The 25,122-nt window shown below is 37.6% G+C and overlaps 1 protein-coding gene across 3 annotated transcripts in view; it reads left to right on the forward strand.

Moving 5' to 3' along the window:
- Positions 1-25,122, forward strand: part of ZFAT (zinc finger and AT-hook domain containing) — a 97,755-nt gene that overhangs the window by 40,102 nt on the left and 32,531 nt on the right. For all 3 annotated transcript variants that reach the window (XM_054059725.1, XM_054059726.1, XM_054059727.1), the window contains 6 exons: positions 4,609-4,759; positions 5,040-6,508; positions 7,677-7,909; positions 14,887-14,974; positions 18,449-18,598; positions 20,774-20,947. In XM_054059725.1, the coding sequence (XP_053915700.1) occupies positions 4,609-4,759; positions 5,040-6,508; positions 7,677-7,909; positions 14,887-14,974; positions 18,449-18,598; positions 20,774-20,947 (2,265 nt within the window). The remainder of the gene's footprint in view (positions 1-4,608; positions 4,760-5,039; positions 6,509-7,676; positions 7,910-14,886; positions 14,975-18,448; positions 18,599-20,773; positions 20,948-25,122) is intronic.

Below are 25,122 nucleotides of genomic sequence, written 5' to 3' on the forward strand. Positions count from 1 at the left end.
AAATGCTTCTGATTTTGTCTTTATTACTGTTTCCTGGTTCTTCATGATCCTTTTCATTTCCTATTCTTGAGGTTGTAGGTGGTTTATAGAATTTAGTTAGATTTTAGCAGGAATTTCATAGAACCAGAGAATCATTTAGGCTGAAAAAGACCTTTAAGGTCATCAAGTCTAACCATAAACCCACCACTGCCCAGCTTACCACTAAACCAAGTCTCTAAATACCACATTTAGACATCTTTGAAATAACTCCAGGGATGGTGACTCAACTACTTTCCTTGGCAGCCTGTTCCAGTGCTTGACAAACCTTTAAGTGAAGAAATTATTCCTAATATCCAGTCTACACCTCCCCTGAGGGAGACCATTATCTCTTGTCCTATTGTTTATTGCTTGGGAAAAGAGACTAACTGTCTTGCTACAGTGTCTTTTAGGTAGTTGTAGAGGGTGATAAGGTCACCCTTCAGCCTCCTTTTCTCTAGACTGAATAACCCTCTTTCCTTCAGCTGCTCTCATAAGAATTGTGCTCCAAACCCCTAAAGCTTTGTTGCTGTTCTTTGCTCAATGTCTTTCTTGTAGTGAGGTGTCCAAAACTGGACATGGTATTTGGGATGTGGCCTCATTAATGCCAAGTAAAGGGAGACAATCATTTCCATAGTCCTGCTGGCCACAACATTTATGATCCAAGCCAGTATTTTATTGGCTGCCTCGGCCATCTGGCTACGCTGCTGGCTTGTGTTCAGCCAGCTGTCAACCAGTACCTCCAGGTCCTTTTCCACTGGGCAGCTTTCCAGTCATTCATCCTCAGGCTTGTAAAGTTGCATGGGTTCTTTCATGCCAAGTGCAGGACCCAGCAATTAGCTTTGCTGAATCCTATACAGCTTACGTCGGACCAGTGATCTAGCCTGTCCATATCGCTCTGTAGAGCCTTTCTTCCCTCAAGCAGATTAACACTCCTGCCCAGCTTGGTGTTGTCTGTGAAATTATTGAGGGAGCACTCAATCCCCTCATCCAGACCATTGATGAAGGTATTGAACAGAACTGACCCCAGCACTGAGCCCTGAGGAACACCACTTATGACTATCTGCCAGCTGGATGTACCACCAATTTCATTCACCATAACTCTTTCGGCCTGGCCATCCAGCCATTTTTTTACCCAGCAAAGAGTACACCTGTCCAAGCCATGAGCAGCCAGTTTCTCCAGGAGAATGTTGTGGAAAACAGTGTCAAAGGCTTTACTAAAGTCTGGGTAGACAACATTCACAGCCTTTCCCTCATCGACTAAGTAGGTCAGGAGATCAGGGCGTGATCACCTCATCGTCTGTACATGCGGCATGATGGCGCTGAAGATGATCTTCACCATAACTTTCCCTGGCACTGAGATCAGGCTGACAGGCTTGTAGTTCCCCAGATCCTCCATCCAACCCTTCTCATAAATGGGCATAACATTTGCCAACAGGCATTCAACTGGGACCTCTCCAGTTAGCCAGGACTGCAGATAAGTTATGGAAAGTGGCTTAGTGAGCATTTCTGCGAGCTCCCTCAGTACCTGTGGGTGGATTCCATCTGGCGCCGTAGTCTTGTGAGTATCTAAGCAGTGTAGCAGGTTGCTATCTGTTTCCCCTTGGATTATGGGGGCTCCCTTGTACTCCTCCCTTCCTTCAAGCTTAGGGGACTGAATTCTCGGAGAACAACTGGTCTTACTATTAAAGACTGGGGCAAAGAAGGCATTAGGTACCTCAGCCTTTTCCTCATCCTTTTTCACTGTTTCCCCCTGCATCCAATAAAGGATGGAGGTTCTCCTCAGCTCTCTTTTTGTTGTGAACATATCTATAGAAATATTTTTTATTGTCTTTCTCTGCAGAAGCCAGATTAAGTTCTAGCTGGGCTTTGACCCTTCTAATTTTCTCCCTACATAACTTCACACTGTCCTTCCTGAGTTGCCTGTCCTGTCTTCCGAAGATCATAAACTCCCCTTTTTCTCCTGAGTTCCAGCCAAAGCTCTCGTTCACCCAGGCTGGTCATCCTCCTCACCAGCTCATCTTTTGCTCTTGTGCCTTCTCTATAGTGAAGCTCTATAGTGTTTTCTTTTAACTGAGTCACTCTAAATACAAAAGAATTTGTTTCTATTTTAAAAATATTGAAGTATGGGAACATACTAATGTCTGTTTTATCCTCTTTATACTGAACCCACTGATTGAACCAAATCTTCTGCATTGTAATATGAGCTCCCTTCATATTGGGCTACTGCAGTGTAGTTTGGGAGCTGCAGTCTGCTGTACAACTTGGCGTTTGTGGGAGAGGAAGTGACAGGAAGAACAGAAGTTATCATGTTCTGGTAATGTTTAGGTTGAATACTTGGAAGATAATTTCCGATCAACTGGCAGAATCTTTAGTACAGAACTGAAAGCATTAATCAAATAAAGCCATTTTTACATCCAGCCAGTTCAGTGAGCAACGGAGCTATTACAGTCAAGTTATTTACAGAGCTGGCTGATGTCCCATCTGATACAAGAAACTTCAATAGCTTTACATACTCCCAAATGGCCTTTTCTCAGAATATCTCCATTTCCCACTTTAAATCACTCTGAAGAACCCACAGGGTCTCCATCTTTCTCCCTTGTCTTGTCTACAGCACTGCATTCTTCAGCTTAATGTCCCTTAGTGTTTCTCACGTATTGTTGAGTAACCTCCACTTATTACTGATATTTTCTAGTGTCCTAGTTTCAGCTGGGGTAGGGTTAATTTTCTTCCCAGTAGCTGGTATAGTGGATTTAGGATGAGAATTATGCTGGTAACACACTAATGTTTTTGGGTTTTTTAAGCTTACATTGACTGATGGACTTTCAGTAATTTGCTAACCAGCTAGTTCTCTTTGGACTGTGTACTCACTGTGGTTTAATTTTGTTGTCCTTATAACTGTTGTTTCAGGAACTTTATGTTAATATTGCATGTATTTTGTAAAAAATATCTTCACAAACATGTTCTTTGAGTGGAACAAGAATTAATTTCATCCTTTGTTTAGAAGAGTAGCCTGTGCATTATTCTTTGATCGTTCTTTCTATTCAAGTGCTTAATTTTATATGTACTTATGCATGAATTAATAGTAAAACCTGTTAAAAATACATTAGGTATTTTTGCTCTATCTTTTGCTTTCTAGGGTCTTTCTAAGCTTTCATCTCTCAGATTTCTTTGCTTCATACTATACACTTTTTTCTCTCTCACAAAGGTGTGTTGTATTTTTTTCCCCTCAGCTTCAAATCAGGTGAATTGAAATGAGATCAGATACTAACATGATATCCAAGAAAAAGAAAATAAAGGGAAACATACCAAATTTCATTTTCACCTAAGTTGTTAACTTCATTATTTAATTCAAAGATATCTTCACATGCAAGCTCTCTTGCTCCTTTGTCCTCAGTGTAATAAAATAATATTTGATTACAGATTCCTGGAATACTTCTTCGCTAGGATGGATAGGTATTTATCTGTTACTACATATTCAGTGTCTTGTTTTCTTCTTATTACTTAGTATATGGTCCCTCTTGCACTATTCGTCTTTCAGCATCAGACCAGAAAGCAAGAATTACTTTTTTCAAAGATTTTTCTGTAGTACTTTTTTAGTAGAATATGAGGATTTCACAAATATATATATATATATATATTTTTATAATGTAGATATGTGAATAAATATATAAAAATACAAATATCTGTAATTTCGGCTTTTGAAGATAATAGCATTACCACTGAATGATGAGTTACAGGCATGCAAAGAAGTAAAAATCTAGGGGATCAATCAATAATGGGTGCTTGGTTTGATATAAATGAAGTTTGGGGGTCTTTCTTTTTCAGTGTAAATATTTACATGGATTTTTGTTACCTTCGATGCTAACTGTGGGAGCCTGGCATTAATTTTTTCCTGCCACTGTTCAGAAAATAAAGAACATTTGGCTAAATAATCTCAACTTAATCACATCTTAAAATCAGCTTATTTTTGCCTCAACTAGCTGTAGAGCTCTGAAGGATAGAATCTGATCTCATTGTGTTAGGTGGAGCCCCCTTCTTCCTGCTTCTAATGGAGACTGAGAAGTGCATGTGAAACTTATTCTTTTATTCTGAGGGAATCACAGAATGCCAGCGTGCCTCAAAATATAAACAGTTAAAAGATCTGTTTAAGGAAACATGTGCAGACATTTAAATATAAACTAAACAGTGTCTTTCCTCAGCCTTATTTGTGGAACTGATAAAACAGCTTGGCTGATGTTTTCAAAGAATGTAGTGTGAGGCTGAAACAGAAAAAAATAAAGTTTCATTTAAAAAAGTTAGGGTTTTTTAAGGGTGCAGGTATTTGGATATAGGGTCTCTTAACAGACAACCGTAAATAACCCTCAGGACCAGCAGTCCTAGCATGTCATTTAAGCATATCTGTGGTATAAGTACTGATGTCTTCTGGAAGTGTAGCCATCATTTTCTGAATCTGAGTTTAACAACAGAAACTAAAATAGTTGAACTAACGATTGCAGAGTTTAATGTTTTGCTTACACTTGTTGTATGTTATAGACAATGCACATTTTAATATTATTTTTTTTAATAAGCATTTTTTGTTCTTGCTTTTAGGAGCCACAAAAATTGTTCCTGTTGAGGCTGCTCCGCAAGAAAGTGAACCCACGACTCCAGAGGCAACAGCTCAAGACCCATCACAACGAAGAGGATATCAAGAATATGCCATTCAGCAAACACCATATGAACAGGCAATGAAATCAAGCCGGTAATTTTGAAGTACTGATATTTGTGTTCATGCAAAATATGAATGAAATGCTTCCCTATACATTTTCATGAAACTGAAATATTTTCTGAGACTTTTAAATAAAAGAATGCCTGAAAATAATTTGTATGTAAGTTACAGAATTTAAAAGGCCTGTAGAGAATACTTCTTAAAAATAAATTAAAGTAAACCTTTCTGTCCATTATGAATATCTAGCGGCATTTTGATGTATTATGTCACCATTTTCCATGTTGTAAATGTAACTGGTTTGTTTTCTTTTTAGGTTGGGTCCAACTCAGCTGAAGATTTTTACATGTGAATACTGTAACAAGGTGTTCAAATTTAAACACTCCCTCCAAGCACATTTGAGGATTCATACAAATGAAAAGCCTTACAAATGTTCATACTGCAGTTATGCCAGTGCAATCAAAGCCAACCTTAATGTTCACATGCGGAAACATACCGGGGAGAAGTTCAGCTGTGATTACTGCCCATTTACTTGTCTCAGCAAAGGCCATCTCAAAGTTCATATTGAAAGAGTTCATAAGAAAATTAAGCAGCATTGTCGCTTCTGCAAAAAGAAATACTCAGATGTTAAAAATTTGATCAAGCACATCAAGGAGACGCATGACCTTCAAGATAAGAAGGTGAAAGATGTTTTTGATGAGCTTCGCTTGATGACACGAGAGGGCAAAAGGCAACTTCTTTATGACTGCCATATTTGTGAACGCAAGTTCAAAAATGAACTTGATCGAGACCGTCACATGCTTGTTCATGGTGATGAAAGACCCTTTGCTTGTGAGCTTTGTGGCCATGGAGCCACTAAATACCAAGCCCTCGAGCTTCATGTTCGAAAACACCCATTTGTATATGTGTGTTCTGTGTGCCTAAAGAAATTTGTCAGTTCTGTAAGGCTCCGTGCGCACATCAAAGATGTGCACGCGGATTTGCAGGAGACTTCTGTTTTTAATAGCTCCATCAATCAAAGTTTCTGCCTGCTTGAGCCGGGAGGTGATATCCAGCCAGAAGCCCTCGGTGAACAGCTATCACAAAGTGCAGATGAATTGACTATCATGAGTACTAACGCTGTTAACACACCAGAACCGTCTGCATGTAAAGGTGATTCAACAGCTGTAGATGTCAACCATAATGGTCAATATAGTGATGACTTAAAAATTGATGCAGTTCCTTTGTTAGAATTTGAAAATCCTCCAGTGGAGAATGTGACAGAGACACTGTGTCAGACAACAGACATAGCAGACCCAAACATTCAATCCTGTGTAACATCAGATTGTTTTCTGCTGAAAAATGGTACATCTGGTTCTGATGAGTTAAATGTTTCTCCTGCAAATGGAGAGGAAGAAGTTAATCACTGCAGTTCCATGAATGAGCAGGGTGAAGAAAGTCTGCTGGCTGAAGACAAAAGTTTACATCCAGATCAGAATGATGCAGTGACTGAGAAACTTTCCGTCTCTGAAGAGAAAAATCAGACTGCTGCTTCTAGTGAATCAGAAACAAGCCATCCGCCAATTCAAAATTTAACAGAAACTACAAACTCTTTGCCAGCACCAGAAGCTGCTAATGCAGCCATCGGTCCACAGACGGCCTCTTCTAATGCAGTTACATTGGATGGTCAGAGCAGAACAGTTGCTTTTATGCAGATCTTGGATAGCTTGCAGAAGAGACAAATGACCACGGAGTTGTGTGAGAGGATAAGGAAAGTTTATGGAGACTTGGAATGTGAATATTGTGGTAAGGAGCAGTAGAATGATGGGGTTTGTTGTTTGTTTGGTTTTTTTTTTAAATGTCATATAGTGGGCCATGTTTTTCCTGCTCCACTGATTTAGTTTTTGATGTACTTGTGTATCTTTGTAGCAGTATTAAATTTGTAGTTCCTTATGGATTCTGGTGTCCAGCAAGATTTACTTTGGGCTGCATAAATAGTGTGAAATGATTCAGAGCTCCTTAAAACACCGCTAGCAGAATATAGCAAAGCAATGCTATTTTCTGTTGATGGGAAATCTGATGGAATTAAATTATTTCTGTCCTCATGCCTCTCCCTACCTCAACATTTACTGGGGACAAGCACAGCAGATTCAGGCATGTAATCAGCATTAGTCAGTCATGCTTTAATGCATAAGCTTCATTATCAGCTTAGTATGAAATGTGGTCTTTTTCATATAGTGCAGGAAGATGTATAATATACATTTTGCACAATAGAACGTATATACTGGCATATTGTTGTGACTTGCTTTGAACCAGGTTATTTGAGATGAAAATTTTCATTACAGAGTGTCAGATCAAGGCTGTTCTGATGGCATTTGTTTCTTTGAATTTATGAAAGTGGGAATAATACACCATTCCCATTTGTTCTAAGTGTGTGTTTACATAACTGGAGAGGAAATATTTTGAGATTTATCTTGTTGTCTTCATTCTTGAGAAGGGAAAAGAATAAAAGTTTTTTAGAAAAGACTTTCTAAAATGCTGGAACATTGTACATTACTTAAATTGCTATGCAGTTTTTTGTTGCCTTTATGTCAGAAAGGCTTTTAGGAATGAGTAACACGAAAGGAAGCAACAGAAAAGATTTTGACAGTCTCTTTTAGTGTACAGTTGCATTGTGATTCTTTGTATGGAAGGATAGATTTAAAGGACTTTCTCATAGGGAAAGGATCATTGATATGTATTAAAATTGCCCTGGCTAGGCGTTTCAGGGCATATGACACAATCTTTTTAGACGAAAGTAGGTTTTGTAAATGTATTTTCAGTTGTGAAGGGTCTTTAGGACAAGTTTTCATTAAAGACAAAAGGACATAATTCAAACAGCATGTTTTGCCCTGAAAGAAAAATGGGTATATGTTGGAATTTTCACTAACAGTTCTTTAGAAATTACTTCCTTCATGTCTAATTTTATTTTCAGGCAAATTGTTTTGGTACCAAGTGCATTATGACATGCATGTTCGTACTCATACTCGAGAACATTTATATTACTGCTCCCAGTGCAATTATTCTTCCATCACCAAAAACTGCCTTAAGCGCCACGTCATTCAGAAACACAGTAATATTTTGCTGAAGTGTCCCACAGAACACTGTGACTACTCTACTCCAGATAAATACAAGCTTCAGGCACATCTTAAAGTTCACACGGATCTGGTAAGTAACAAACAAAACTGGGTGTTTGTCTAAATTTAGTGTCATCATCATAATGTTTTCAGTCATGTGCCAATATTTGAAGACATAGGTATGAGTTCTTACCTAAGCAGTCTCTGCGTAATTCTGTATGGGAAATGCAAGAGTTACATCAACTAGATGTTCTATCCCTCTCACAGCAGTTTCCAGTAAAGTATGTCTGCATCCATTTCTTCCCTTCGTTTTTCCCAGAATTATCAGATTTTTGGGATCCTGAGAGTAAAATGAGGTCTGGGACCACTATTACTTTACTTCATTCCTTGGAGCTGAATTTCCTTCCTTCAAAAATAGATTATTGTGGTAAAATGAAAATATGTTCCTATCTTAATTACTGCAGACAGAAGAAATTTAAGTTGTTGATAAGACTTCTTTTTTCTCAGTAGTTCCAACTAGTTGCAGCCAATCTCTTTGAACATCTGCCATTTTCTGTTGTGGTTACAAAAATGAAGAGATTTTAAAGGCTCCTATCTTATTCAATAAGCCTTCTGGCTCTGAATGCCATTGTGGTAAAATAAGATCTGTTTTCCTTCTTCAACATGCCCTGTTGTATGTTTTCTTTGAGAAACTGCAAGGGGCTGCATGCTGGGCTGGAAGCCCTCCTTTTGCACAGTTCTGCTTTGTGATCTGACTCTGATCCAGTGAATGCCTCATCCCTGGAGGTGTTCAAGGCCAGGTTGAATGAGGCTCTCAGCAACCTGACCTAGTGGAAGGTGTCCCTGGTTGGCTTGAATAGGTTAAGCTGTTGTCAAAAGGTCTGCGTGCCATGGACTTCTTTTTCTACCATGTGGCAGGATCCTTTCTTCTTGCAAGGTACAGTTGGTCTGGGACTTTCTAGGCTTGTGTATACCCAGACAGGTTATAACATGCATACTACAGTCATACCATATATGAACACAGGTCAATTCCTTCCTAGTCCAAATTGACCTCAAGAAAAGTGTATTTGGCAAGTGTCTGTTTTCCCGGAATAATAAATTTATGCCACTTTTGACTGTAGTCTTTCCTGAAGACCACCTGGAGAGTTTAGGTGGAGCATATTACCTCATAACGATTTTTTATGAAGATACTGATATTGAATAAAGTGCAGTTTAAGACTGCAGAAAATGTTTGGCAAGCATTCTATTTGTAATTAAACTTTCTTGACTGATGATCATAGAATCACAGAATGGTTTGGGTCAGAAGGGACCTTAAAGCCCATCCAGTTGCAACCCTTCTGCCATAGGCAGGGACACCTTCCACTGGATCAAGTTGCTCAAACACCCATCCAGCCTGGCCTGGAACGCCTCCAGGGATGTGGCTTTCATGACTTCTCTGGACAACCTGTTCCAGTGCCTCACCACCCTCACAGTAACAAATTTCTTCCTAATATCTAATCTAAATCTTCCCTCTTTCAGCTTAAAACCATTACCCCTCATTCTATCTCTGCACTCCCTGAGAAAGAGCTCCCTGCTGTAAGATCTCCTCAGAGCCATCTCTTCTGCGGGCTGAACAACCCCAACTCTCTCAGCCTGTCCTCATAAGGGAGTTGCTCCAGTCCATTGATCATCTTCATGCTCCTCCTCTGGATTCACTCTAAGAGATCTATGTCCTTCATGTGCTGAGGATTCCAGAATGCCAGAAAATTGTCATGAACCCATGAACCCTTGCAATTGTTTTTTGGATTATTTGTACAGTAGAATACTTTCCAAAGGTGGTTTACCCTTCCACTGAATTTTTATTTATTCTTATTCCAGCAGAAGATAAAAGAACACCAGTTGTTTAATAGCAACATTCACTCATTGTCCTTTCAGAACAAGGAAATATTCACACAAATGGGCCTTTCTTAATTCTTTACACAACGTCATTGTTTTCACTGTCTTGTAAAGAAATCTTACAGCTAGAATGCACCCCATCTGACACATTCCTCCTAATCATGTGAGAAAGCAACATCACAACTCACTTAAATTGCTGTGATAAATGTTAGTGTCGCACTTCCTTCTACTAGTGAAATGTGATGCTCTATTTAAGGAACTTTTCCCCAGATGAGGACAATTTCTTGCATGCCTACTTAAAAAAGCTGTTAACTTACTGTATGTGTGGTTTCAGGTTGTCTTCTGCAGACAGCAGGTAGGCTCTTGCCCAGTATTTCCAACAGCTGAAGTTACCTTAATGATGTTGGTACAATAATAAAGCAGAACACTTCACCTCCTCTTGTTAAGTGCTAGTCTGGTGACTGCAGGACAGCTTTAAAAAAACATAAAAAGCTGGTGACACAAATGGGAACATTTTTTCCCCTTTTGTCCCTCAGTGCTGTAGTAAACAGAACTTGTATTTGTTATGAAATGTGCAGAAAGCTCACATAATGGACATTATTTTAGGCTGCTTTGGAATTCATTATATTTATGTTGTCCATCTGATGGCAAAAGTCTGTGTAAATGATATCCAAGACTACCTATGAAAAAAAGCCTAAATTACATATCCTATATCATTACGTAATTACCTGTGTTTCAAGTGTGATGAATGTCTGACAGCTCCCACAGGGAGGGTCATTTTCATTTTCATCATACTAAGCAGAACCGAGGAAATGCATTTCATGATTAAAAGCAGTGTGACAGTGAGATCTTTCAGAAGTATGCTTACTGTCAAATATGTTTGAGTATTTAAATGAACTGAAAAATTCAAGTATTAGAATTTACTCAGTAACCAGACTTGGCAGTGCTCATAATGGCCTTTGGTGTATTTATTTACTGTATACCTCAGTGAACCAGAACATTTGTTCCAAAATACAGTATTTTAACACACTGTTCACTGTTAAATGTGGAAACCTACTTCAATGTTAGTCATGGTTTGCAAAATTGATTCTTAATAAATATTAAAAATAAAGCCTCTCTGGAGACAGAAGATATCAAAATCTCAGTTTAGATCCTTGTATGAATACATATCTCTCCTTACCTTGTTGCTGGCTGCTTTTTCAACTGGATACCTGTATTATTTGACTAATGGGATAAATGATGGTTATTAAAAAGCAGCTTAGCGTTCGTCCTTGTCACTCATTCTCTGTACACCAGCCAAGTCTTACACTGAATTTAGGATTGTTTATTCCCAGGAGGATGATCACGGGAACTGTGTATGTGTTGCCTCTTCTGTCTGTATTTGCTACACATTGTTACAGGGAAGATTTTTACTTTTGAAGTCTGGGAATTGAGGCGCAGCTTGATTTTAAACCAAAATTTTGTGTATATTCTCTCATTTTTTGAACTTGTAATTTACCTCTAAAGCTTGGACAGTGTTTTTTGACAATTCTTGGTATTTATGGACTCTTTAGAAGTTCAAACTGTGATATGTATGAGTTACTTCAATGTCATAGTACCTAGGAAAGGGGTGGGCAGTTTATCATGACTTTAGAATAATGTATACTTAAAAATGAGCTAGTGGTAAAAATTAGGGACCAATTGTGGAACTAAACAATGCTAATGCAGGTACTAGAGTTTGTTTTACAATAGTTAGTGTGCTGAGCAGATAAACATCGCAGAAAGGTTTGTGTCTGAAATTATCTGTAATCCGTATATATAATTGATACTCAAGATAAGCATCTCTATAAATCTAGAGTTCAGACCTGGAACTGCCACTTGCTTTTAGGTGCCTACATCTGCATTCACATACGTTTCTGGATGAAAATGATTCTTGGCTTTAGAAGAGTGCTTAAAAGTTTCATTATGCTGCTGACCTTTCATGTAATAGTGCAGTTAGAGCTTTCAGTAGGGAGATACTTGAGCTGTGGCTGCTTGTTTCCCCTTCCTGTGAGTGTTCATTTTCAAACTGCTACTGATCTGGCTGCGATACTTTGGCCTCTGCAGCAGCGCCGCTATAAAGTCAAGAATGCAAGTTACTGGAAAGGGAAGGAATTAACCAAAAAATGTACGGTCCAATGATTGAGCATTCAGTTGGAAAATGGCTTTTTTTCTTGGTCCTTGCCTCCATAATGAATGTCAGCTAGCTATTCAGTTTTACTAGTGGTTATTTCACGAAAGAATGCTTAAGCAGTACTGTATGCAGGTGCTTGTCATTTTGTAAGCTGTGATTTCTGCTGCTCGCCAGACTTCATAAAAGTCTGTCTAACCATTTGCAAATTTTTCTATAGCCTCCTTCACATGTGTGCAGAGCTGCCTCCTGGGTACATCACATCCATTTAGCTAGATTGCATTTTAATAGGACATCAGTTTGATTTCGGGAATCTTTCATGAACATTTTGATTTGTATGTCAAGACAACTATGGTGAAGATTTCTGGACATCTTCACTCCTCAGAAGTGTGACTCAGGGTCATAATTCTATTCCCATAGGCATTAGAAATTAAATTTCTGCTCGTCTGAGTAGCTGCAGGAGCAGGCTTTTGCTCTCTGCTCCTCTACGAAATTATACAATCAAATATTTTGTTAATTGAGTTGTGGGAGCTTTTGCTGGAAATGCTCTCAGTACCAATATTTAGTAGAGCTTTGGTTTATATCCTTCTTATAAAATCATAGCACTGCTACTAAAAGAAGGGGAATGGGTTGTTAATTTCACTTTTCTTTTCATGACTGTATACTAGTACACCTACGCCTTGAATTATCTTGAAACACATGCCTTAGAGAAACAAAATTCACTTTGGAGAGCTATAAATTGGTAATGCACTATAGCCGATGCTCTCCTAGCACCATTTTAATTCATTTATATAAAGAGAAAGACATTGTGATTCCTATGTAAGTGGCCTTATTTTATAAGGAAACAGCATAAACAAGAAAATTCAGTGATAATATGAGCCTAATTTTTTTCACTAGGTTTAAGAATATTTATGGGCCTAATTAATTCCTAGTTTGTGGAATGTGATCAGTACTTTCAGTCAGAAAGCTGACTTTATCTTGGAATTATTCTAAGTTTCTTACATTTTCTGAAGTTGACTAATAGGGAGATTAAGCAAATCTCAGGAAGTGTGGATGTGGCTTTGAAATTTAAGTAGCTGATTGGACTACACAGCTGCTCTCTAAGAAAGGTGGATCCAGCTCTCATGGTACTTTGGTTCTGTTTGTGTCCTTCAAAAAAACCTTCAAAGGCATTTAAAAGGCAGGCACTCTGATAAGGGATAGGATGAATAACTTTTATTCATACTAGGAGAAATCTTGCATGCTGAGAATGTGATGAAGGTATTACTACCACGTCAGCCTAACTCCTTCAAAGTGTCTCTGTCATCGCCTGTGACAAGGGCACTCAGAAGAGCTAAAGCTGCGGTGGGGAGGACCTTCTTTGAGGCTCTGTATTGTGACCTGAGTGCTCTGAAATGCATCATTTGCAACAGAGGCTTTCTTAAAGGATAGTTTTGAGATTGATGGGGTTACACTGAAGGACTAGCACTGTCACAAACTCTCAGGACAATGACAAAAGAATGCTTAAACATTCCAAACTAATAACGTGAACTCCAGAAGTTTGTGGCACTGACCTGGACAAGCAACTGTAAAAGGTTTGGCTTCGCCTGAGTGCTTTCAGTGAGACTGCAGCTTGAAAGATACACTTGGAAGAGAGTCTGTGCTCAGAAGCACTACCTGTTTGTTACACTACAAATGATGTCCCCTTTTGAAAACCGTTTACTGTAGATCGCAGTGTAGTTAACTTTCTAACTGCTGCAAGAAATCTGGTTGTAATATTTTGTTGCCATCATCATGTCAAAAAATATTTTCTTGATACTCATACTGTCATGTTGCTGTATAGCTCTTGATGTGTTTACAGATAGTTTTGAGGATTTTGTCCCTAGCATAAGCTTATAGCCTTGCCTTTCTGAACAGAGTCACGGAATCATAGAATGGTTTGGGTTAGAAGGGACCTTAAAGACCATCTACTTGCAATCCCTCTGCCATGGGCAGGGACACTTTTCACTATATCAGGTTGCTGAAGTTGTCACAATTACAGCATTTTACTTAAAGCACTGTGTACTGGAGTGGAGGTTGGTTTGTTCTTTTTTTTTTGATGCAAGTCTTGAAACAGCAAGATGTATTGATTTGTCCTGGTGTTCTGGGCACCCACTGTATGAAGTACGTATGCATACTTCATACAGTAAGTGAGTATTAAAGACCAGCAACACCTATCTGTACATTAAATATGTGCTGATTTTTTTTCCCATTTATTATATATTTTTATATATATGTATATATACCACAGGGCTGAGTGAGGGGCTGCATGCTGTGAAGTTGCTGGCTAGAGTTAAACCATGACAATGGGTTTGTAAAAACATCATATTTCCAATTACACTAATTGCATACAGGGAGAAATTGCATCAAAACTCTCCAATGTTTTTTGGTGGTGTTAAACCTTGTATAACATCAGTGACAAATGCCAGAGTAGTCTGTAAGCTTTTAAATCAAAATAGTAGAATAATACTTTATTGGTAATACATAAAATGCTGAATATTTGTAATGTAGTTAGAAGTAGAGACAGAATAAGTAGTGGAATCTATCATTCTTGACTATTCTGCTCAATTTCAGACCATTAAGTAGTATTACATATACCTGTACTGGTGGATGTCTTCAGAATAATGAGATCTAATCCTTAGGTTTTGGAAGAGTGGACTTGGAAAAAACTGAATAAAACCCAAATATAACTGCTTATATCAGATACATTTTTCTTCTGTTATGTGACTCGATCTTTCAACTCTTGATTCTCTAAAGAGTCAGTCAGAAGATAATGCTTACATTTATTGTGCATGTTCTCATGTGCTGTATCTTGGAGCCCTTCGTTCATGAGGATTAATGATGTGTTTAGAATACTTTAATAGTTTCCCTTCACTTATTTCACTATAAATATCTTCATTTTTTTCCATAAAAACTGAAGCTTCAGTTGTAACTTTGTTGAGAACCGTGTATTACTGAATAATGACTGTAGCGATTACACCAGTGGACTGATTGCAATCTCTTTCTTCCCTTCTTTCTCGCTTTAGGATAAAAAGAGTTATTCCTGTCCTGTGTGTGAGAAGTCATTTTCTGAAGATCGACTTATAAAATCACACATCAAGACAAATCACCCTGGTAAGAAAAAATAAAGGAATATTTCTCAGTCTATTGCAATAGATGGATAAAGTTTTAGACTGAGCAGTGTATTGTGATTACATGTCAGAGAAAGAGAAGAGTCTATATCTAACGTAACTAGTTTAAAGTAAGAATTGTATCGGGTTTGCAGATGTTATAATTTAGAATGAAAAAAGTTCTTGTTCCAGCTTGTGTGTTGTGGAATATATTAGATAATTGTGCTAGGAATTCCGTCTTCGTCTGGTGAAGAACTTATTTCCAAAAGAGGGCCTAGGTTAATGCAAATTAAGCATTGGGAAGTTTGCAATTGGGCATATAGACAGGCTGTATCAACCCATGAGACGTACAATTCCCAGTGGCTATAAATAAACTGATGGAAATGCATTTAATTGCCCGTTATTTTGTCTGTAGGTAACTCGTGAATGTTGCCGTCCCTGAGCTGACTCTCTGCATGCTTAGTGTGCAGCTGGGCTTCACTCCCAGGGCCACCTACAGTCTGCAGCGGGGCTCTTCCATGAACCGGCTGTGCTGTGGTGTGGCCAGTATTGAGCTGAAGCTCACAACCGTGGCTGGATCCATGCGAACCGCTGCAGTCTGTTCAAACTCTATTTATGTCTTTTGTTTAAGTGCCCTGATGTATCAGTGCAAGCACAACATAAAATGGACGTGGTAAGGCAGTGTGCTGTGCCTGAGTAAACAATCCTTTCTTGGGAACTCAAGGCCCAAAGTGCCCAAGTGCAACGGGGCAGAGACTGATTTAAACCTGAGGGATGTGAATGTGACAGAGCCACACGGGTGTCTCTGTGCATTCCTCCTCAGTATCTGGATAGAAAGGCCCACTGCTACTGTGGATGAAGGAGAGCTGACTGCATTCATCAGCATATCTTAATGAACTCATCTGTGGTGTTACTTTTCGCCTAACATAATTTGATATTAGGAAAGAAAATACCATCCATGCTCGAACTGAGTTTGGGGAAGGAAAAATCCAATTAAAATAATGTAACTAGTCTGCATCTGAAATACAACGTAATCGGTAAAGCAGTAGTTTCTTGGCTTCCCACTGCCACTAGATAGTGCTAGACCCGTGTTTTAAACAGTTTCCTTCTCTTTAATTTCAGACTAACTCTCACGTTAGCTCTTTAGTTACCAAACCTCTTTATTTGCAAACTGCTCTACAACAGTGTGGTTGGAGGGCTTGTCATACATGAGGGAACATGTCTGATGCAGCAAACTGAGGTGAGGAAAGGCTTCTGTGCTATGCTGTACTCAGGAGGTATGTCACCCAGTAAACATAGAAATCGAATCTCAAGAGCTGTGCCTATAAAGCCTTTGTGCTGTGTCAACCAGGGAGTATAGGAGGCCTCCCTAAATAATGGGATCTGTGCACTCACAGTCAGTTATGTACTGTGCCCTCACAGGTTGCTGTCGATCCGCACTGGTCCATTGACTCTTGAATTATTAGTGTATGCTGTGTCTGGGGTCCAGAAATACCAGAGAGAGACCTGACATACTAAACTCGTGTATTTAAATACTTAAAGCCAAGTCATTTTGTGTCTCAATCCCTCTAAAATGTAGGGTTAATTTTTTGATCCAGGAAAGTGGATTCTTTTAAACTCTGAATTATAACAGTAGTAAGGCTAAAAAAAGAAAATCTGCATAGCCTATTATTTTTTGTCCTAATTTTTAATTCATATGCTGTAGGTGAATAGAACTAAGAAACAAAATACCAGATTTATTAAATAAATCTCCATGGTACTAAAGAAATACAACATCTAAGATATGCTTATGCAGTAGTTACACAACAACACTATTTTAATATACAGAGGAGAATTAATGCACAAATCTTTTTTCCTGTGTGTACTCTCCTTCTAATCAGGAGGAAATCCTTTATTTGTACAACATACTTAATTGCAAGACAAATAAATGTGAAGGATCTGATGGTATAAACTACCAAGTACTGCAATGAAATGAGTGCAATTGTTTTAAAAATGTAAATTGAAAAAGATAAAGATGAAAGGAAAAATGGATACTCTTAAAAGGAATTGAATTTTAAATCGACATATCAAAAATTAATTTAAAGTAAAACACTTCCGTATTTATCATTAACATCCTATTTCTGGAGCTTCACAGTCCTTCGTTTCTTAATATCATTCAACATGACCTCTCTTGTCTCTTCTATTTATCAAGTAGAAAGTATGAAATAAAACAGTATGCGTTAGTCTTCTCAGTTTGCAGAGAATGGAAGTTGAATTCTGGTTCCATGAAAGCAGTGGGACAAAAGTAAAAATTATCTACCATTTTGTCTACTGTCTGATTTAACGTGATATTTGTTAATAGTCCTGAGGCATGAGAGACATCAGCTTTCATAGATCTCTGCTGAGCAGACATACTAGTCTGCAGTCATGAATGAAGGATCTAAGCAATAGAAGGCAGATGACATCAGACTTGTGTCTGTATTTTGCTTGTCTGGGTACTTTCAGAACGTGTATCTGCTTAGTTCATGGGATTTTATATTCCCCTTTTGAGTTGTTTTCCCTGTGCATATGAGTTCAGGCAAGACTTTTTGTTGTACTCTCGGGCCAGTCATCAGGAGAGTAAGTATGACAGTTTGTATTTGGTAAAAATCTAAGATTAGACTTCCAAATTTAATAGAATTTGGAGTATAATGAGTCATCAGCTTTCATGTCCTAATTTCTACACTGCATGAGCACTGTTTTATTGAGTTAAATGATATTTAGCATCTTGTTCTACTGAAATACTGTAATTTGTTTTAATTTTTTAAAAGCATTTGGCAGTATCTTCATTATGTGTTTGGGACATTTTAATTAAACTTCATTATTTTGGGCTTTTGCACTGTGACAGCCATGAGATTGGATCATATGAAGAAAAAACTTGAAGAGCCGAGTATGTTTAGCCTGAATGAGTGAAGGCTAGGAGAGGAATCTTAGTTGCTGTCTTCAACTAGCTAATAGGAGATTAAAAACACGGCAGAGCCAGAATCTTCTTTGAGCTGTACAGTGAAGGGCACTGAATCACAAAGTTGGAAAAGACCTCTAAGATCTTTGGATCCTTGACATCTGGAAATATGGAGTGAAATCATGAAGAAAATCTTTTGAAAATATTGAGGAAAAAAGTATCAAATTAGCTAATTGAGATAGTTCATTGTTGGAAAATTATTTCTAAGACAGTGGCACACTCAAGATTTTTTTAATAGTTCAATTCTATTTTTTTAAACCAGGCAGTGAAGACATTGAGTAGACAGATCAGGAGAGGAAGGACAGAACATCCTAGAAGCTCCAAAGGATAAAAGTCCTTATATTCTTTGCTTGCGTCTTGTATAAGTGGCAGTAGAGGAAGTAAAACTTTTAAAAAGTTGGAATGAATCAGGATCTAACTCTTCAATGTTACTTATACAACGTAGAACAAATTCCCTCATGTCCTTCCGGTTTTTATTACCTTTAACTTTTCTCTCAGAGGTTTCAATGAATACTATTTCTGAGATTCTTGGCAGAAGAGTTCAGCTGAAAGGACTTATTGGAAAACGAGCTGTGAAGTGTCCCTACTGTGATTTTTATTTTATGAAGAATGGATCAGACCTTCAGCGTCATATTTGGGCTCATGAAGGTAAAACCCTGGATTTAAGATTTTTGAGCATATATTCAGTCTCATATTCCACACAAGCTATGCTGACATGAAAAGGACTTAAAAATTATCACTATATCTCAATCAAAAACTACAGGCTGCAGTAGAGGTTAACTAAATAATATTCTGAATAACATATGGAACTGCACACTCATAACATGAATAGACAGCTTAAATTTTAAATAATATTAATAAGTTTAGGATTCCATTTTTTTCTAAAACTATTGAAATATTGAAACTATGAAATATTTTTTAATAAATGTGAGTGAGGAGGAGAGAATTAAATGCATGCTCACTCTCTTGAAGCAAGTAATTTTCTGTAACTTCCAATCAATAACTACTGCACTCTTTTTACATTTGTCCAAAAACACTTGGTCTGGAAATCTACCAGTAAAACAAATAAAATTCAGTTGTTTTGATGTGTGTATATAACGTCTGTGTATATTTTAATTAAATCATGCCGAGCATGGCATCTGCTGACATGAAAAAACTGTAAGATGCTGCTGATCTTATCTGTCACTTTTTAGGGAGAAATTCCAGTAATATGGCAACACACAGGGTAAAGATTCCTCAGAATTCAAATATATGCCCAGTAAAACCTTGTGTCTACTCAACCTATCTATTTTTATAACAGGTAGAAAACCACTTGTGCTCTTTGATCAGTTGATAGTTTATGGACCATATTGACTATGGCATTTGAGCATAATTTTGGATTCTTTAGCCATCTTTCTGTATAAAGGGGATAATGGAATTTGGGACTCTCAAACTGATATTTTAGTTCAAAAGTGATTGTGCCCATGCAGGTTGTTCAGACATTTATACCACTACTGCATATTTGTTTGGACGCTTTAATTATGAGATTATCTGTATGTGTACTATCCAGTAGCCTTTACTACATTAAGGAGTTTGGGAAATGCAGAATTTTAGGTTTAGAGGAATTACTTGTGTGTTCCATAGATTTGGTTTGTTTATTCTGCCAAGAAAGCTAGGAACCCATCTCATCTAACTAGCAGGAGAGAGAGGTGAGTGGAAATTTATTCCAAAACCAAAAGTGTGTAATCAAATCTGCTTAAAGTAGGCTATAATTCCTCATGCTTGTAAATCTAGTTTTAAGGTCTTGAATATCAATCTAAAACTGCCAGAGCCTCATGAAACTGTTGAACTACTCTGCTAGTTCAGATTTTTTCAACTTTTCTTTGAAGGATTTACTTTGTACTTGTAGACCTTCTGCTAGATGACATGCTGAGCATCTCTCTTACATGTTTTAGATACTGTGAGAGAAGTGAAATTGTAAGTGCTTGCATATTACCAATAGAAGGGAGGGAGGGAGGGAGGGAGGGAGGGAGGGAAGGAAGGAAGGAAGGAAGGAAGGAAGGAAGGAAGGAAGGAAGGAAGGAAGGAAGGAAGGAAGGAAGGGAGGGAGGGAGGGAGGGAGGGAGGACGAGCTACTGTATGATCCATTATCAAATCTTATACTAATTAACAATAAAACACAGATTTGCACATTTAACTTGTACTTATGTATTGCTTATCTAATGAACCAGTCCTCCTAAAACAGGTTTCTTTATTGTAGTAAAAGAATGGTAGTTGTCTGAAGACTTTTGGAGGGATAGTTGGTGTGTACGCCAGCTTAAATAGACACCTTAAATGTTAAATAATATTGATAAGTTTATGATTCTATTTTTTTCCAAAACTCTTTCCTAAATCTCCATGAAATATTCTATAATAAATATGAGTGAGGAGTGAATTAAACACATGCTCAGTCTCTTAAAGCAAGTAATTTTCTGTAACTTCCAATCAATAACTGCTGTAGTTATTAGGCAGTCAACTTAGTCTGTATTTTACTTTTAAATGAAGGATACCAAGACCAAATAATTTGTATTCATTTTGTTAAACTCAGTACCTGGCTTCAGTAGGGAAGTATTTAATTCTACAAGAACCCTTTCTCTTAGTAAGTTAAAAGATGCAATCAAGAGCTCAGTATCATCTACACAGAAGCTATAGATGAAATTTTTAACTGTAGATATACAAATTATAAGATTTTGAACTTTTTATCTATGTTGCTCATATGATTTGAAATTTCTTTCCAGCAAATGTCCACCTTCTGTCCAGAAGGTACAGGTTGTTTGTTTCATAGTATATTTTTTTCAACTTCAGGTGTCAAACCCTTCAAATGTTCTCTCTGTGAGTATGCCACTCGTAGCAAGAGTAACTTGAAAGCCCATATGAATCGTCACAGCACCGAGAAGACGCACCTTTGTGATATGTGTGGGAAAAAGTTCAAATCAAAAGGCACTTTGAAGAGCCATAAACTCCTTCACGCTGCTGATGGTATGTGTATGTTTCCTAGATCTAAGTTTATTTTAGGGCAGTGAATACTGACTGTGCTATAGGACCTTATTAACAAGCACTTTTAGGTTGAACGCTAAGTGCTGCTTACAAATTTTATTTATTTCTGGGAGACACTTCTTGTGAATTAATTCAAAACTTCACAAAATTAAGGCGGCTGTATCTGGAATACTTGATTTTTCTGAAGTTTTTGGTTGACCTTACAGCCCTCTTACAGTGAATAGAAATAGAAATTTGAAAATACAAATAATTCCATGTTTAAGTCTGTTACTACTTTCTTGTGTGTTGAATATTGTTAGGAGTTGCTGAATCCAGTAGCCCAGTAGAGGCAGGGCTGCTGTACCTCTGTGTTCCCAGGTCAAGTCAGTGGCAAGCCTGAGCATTAAATCCCTGTGGGCACACATGCAGCACATGCGTTTGCTCTGTGGTTTTAATATTTCTGTGATACAAACAGGAAAAAATGAGATGCAAATCCAGAAAAATATCATCTTTTATTTAAAAATTTGACATGCAGAAACACTTTATTCCTCTGTGATTATCAAAGTAAATGATTTAGAAAGATAAGTTGTAGAGACCTTAATTATGGCTTAATAGCTTGATCTTTGTTACTCATGCAACCTTGTGAAGCCTCATTCCACTCTTTATTGACCATTTCATTTATTTTTTAAAAAAAGTTCTTACATCAGAGATACTTTTTTTATGTAGGCTTATATCTATGTTTATAATATTAATGAAAGAGATAATCCCTTTTTACATTGATCTAATACATAGTACAAGAATCATACAGTTACTGTAATATCACTAGCATAACTTTAGTGTTACCATGAGTCAGTAAATTCCACATTTTTCAATAAATACTTTACTTTCTAGTATTTTAAAATAACTTGATCTATAACAAGCAGATGTTGCACATACATCTAAATTTCGTATAAAAAAATCAGTGATCAACTCTCAGCTGATTCCTGGCTGGGAGAAGGTTGTATTTGAATTAAAAGGAAATTTGCAGCACAGTCAGACTACAAAGGAAAAAAGAACTCTGTCTGTGGTGCTGTAAAAAAGTCATAGAATCATAGAATGGTTTGGGTTGGAAGGGATCTTAAAAATTATCCAATTCTGGCCTCCCTGCTATGAGAAGGGACACCTTCCACTAGATCAATTTGCTCAAAGACCCATCCAACCTGGCCTTGAACACCTCCAGGGATGGGTCCTTCGTGACTTCTCTGGGCAACCTGTTCCTGTGCCTCACCATCCTCACAGTAAAAGATTTCTTCCCAATATCTGATGTAAATTGATGTGGATCATTGCATGGGCTTTAACTTCAAAACATTTCTGTTTTGTTTCTACCACCTGGCATGTCCAAATAGTGAAATTCAGCAATGAAAGTTGAATTTGGTTTTACCTATGAGTTAATTCTAATTCTTGAACAAAATATATGTATTTTTAAGTAATTATTAAAATTCAGCTCAAGCTGTTTTGAAAATTTTGCATTGCTAAGAATAGGTCTATAGAGGATGGAGCCTTCTCTGGATTTGATTTAAAGGTGTGAAGTTAGATTTAGACATTTAATTGTATGCAAGGAACTATATTCTCTGATCATTTACTCTTAGGACAGGCTGAAGGCTTGACTGACAATGTATTGCCAGGAGACTTTCTTATCTGGCTTCAGACTATCATCATCTTCTGGGGTAATTTAGATAACTGCGTGTTCCTTGTTGATACACCTCCCTTTTTGACTGATATAAATAAATCCAGTACTTAATGCTCTTTTGCCTTGCTTTTTACACTTCCAAAATGTTCCAGGAGATTCTCCATACCTTTGGAAAATGCACTTTGCCATTTGCTCCAGTGGGAATAGAATTTCACTGTCTTTGGAGTCTTGCATAACATTCCTCACTGAATGCTGACAATTTCTTTTTGACAAGTGTCGCTTTCTGTATTGACAGCGCTTCAGAAGTTCTTACGAGTACACATCTAGTGTTCTTCAGTTATTTTACAAATAAATGAATTTGAAAGATGTTTTGCTGCTTATGAGTCTTGTCAAGGCAATTCTTGTTCAAATATCAGCCCTACAAGGTCAATTTAACCTGTGGAATCTAAAGTAGTTTTCAGTGTGTTCTATTCTCCAGAAGGCAGACTTCTCAGGAGGAGCACCATAGAAAACAGTTCCATATACCAAGCTTACTTCTGTTTGTGAATAGAAATAAACCAGAAAATCTGGTTTTCATTATTTTTAGTCTACTTAATTTTCTTAATTTTTTTCTTTATGGAAACTTTCACAGTTAGGATAAAATGCTCGTAACTTTCTTGAGCAAGATCCAGAATATAAATAAACCTATTCTCTTTCAGATAATACAGAATATTCTCTGTTGTACCTTTCCGTCCTTCTTTTTGGTTCTTTTGCTTTTTGAGCAGTTTTTCGCACATAGGTATTCAATGCCAGTCAAATACAGTCATGGGCATTTATTACAGGAATGCAGTCTTCCTGTATTTAATTCACCTTGTAATTTGTTTGGAGGTAACAGGACTCGTATAGTATTAAAGCTATAATATGGAGAAATTGAGTATTAAAACCAGAGAATAAAAGGAAGGGAGTTGTGTTATTTTAAATCATAATTGAAAAAAATATTTGTGAGAGAGAATGCTTTGGATTGTAAAAGAAACCTACAGAATGGTAAGGTGTTTGGGATTTTCACTCTTTGCAAAGCCACAAACAGACGTTTCTCAAAAATGTCAGAGAGAATTCATTCCTGTTACAGGATCCTAAAAATATATCATGACAAAGGCTGACCATCATGACAAAGGGTGACCTTAAGAAGGACTCAGACTAATGATTTCGGGGCCAAAAGGAGACTCTTACAATCACGAGGTCTAATCTCTTACAGAATACAGGCCATAACTTAATCTAATCATTTTGCATCGCTTTTCTGCTGGGTTATAGTACATCTTTTTAGGAAGGGCTAAGCAGACTTGATTTAAAGTCTTCATATGACAGGGCATCCATCTGATTTCTAAGTTAATTGTCATTGTCATTAATCATACCTTCTGTTAAAAATACTATTTCAGACTGAATATTCTGATTGTCAGCTTTCATTAGTTGAAATTCCAGTTCTTGTTCTCCAATTTTACTGTTACTGTTTCAGGCTGGAGGTTTAGTACCTTCGGTATTGATGACTGACTAAAAAGCTCACAGACATGTAAAGAAATTTCAAGTATAATATCTTGTCTGTGGAACTTAAAGTAACACATTTCTCTGGGTGCCACTTCTGAAGTAATGTGTTTTTTTTAAAAAAAAACCCTATATATATATGTATAAATATTGTATTGACTATTGAATTGTGTTATATTGTATAGAAGACCTTCTTGCAATGCAGACTTTCAATCTGCCGAGTACTCAGGAGTCAGATACTCTCTCAAATCTTCCAATTACTTTTTGCATTGGTCTGGAGGAGCGACGTTTATGCAAATATGCAATGTTTGTCTTTACCCTTCTTCTGGTCCACTCTATGATTTTTTAAATGATGCAGAAGAGTAGAAATCCAACAGTTACTTTAACACTGTACGTTTTGAGAAAAATTGTGCCCAATTAAATAAATTATGAGTCAGCATTCTCCAAGAACAGGTCACAGAACCTTCGTGTTATCCTTTCCAGTACTTAAAGGGAGCCTACAGGAAAGTTGGGGAGGGGCTCTTTATGAGGGACTGCAGTGATAGCGCCAGAGGTAATGGTTTTAAACTGAGAGAGAGGAGATTTAGATTAGTTATTAGGAAGACATTTTTTCCTGGGAGGGTGGTAAAGCACTGGCCCAGGTTGCCAGGAGAAGCTGAGGTTACCCCATCCCTGGAGGTGTTGAAAACTGGGCTGGGTGGGGCTCTGAGCAACCTGATCCAGTAGAAGGTGTCTTGCCCATGCCAGGGGGTTGGAACTGGATGATCTTTAAGGTCCCTTACAACACTAACCATTCTATGATTCTGCGATCCCTAGCGTTTGATACACCAGCCTTTAAGTCACCAAATACAAAGTGTGAGCTAGTCCCAGTATGTGCTTTCTCTTGCCTTTGTGACTGTGTATGAGTCTTAGGGTTACTGCAGAGATTTGGTAAGAAGGAACAGAATATCATGATGAATAAGGCACAGAGGCATCATTCAATCTGGTGCTG

Source organism: Cuculus canorus, chromosome 2 (genome assembly GCF_017976375.1).
Source record: "Cuculus canorus isolate bCucCan1 chromosome 2, bCucCan1.pri, whole genome shotgun sequence".
In the NCBI taxonomy this organism is placed as follows: Eukaryota; Metazoa; Chordata; class Aves; order Cuculiformes; family Cuculidae; genus Cuculus; species Cuculus canorus.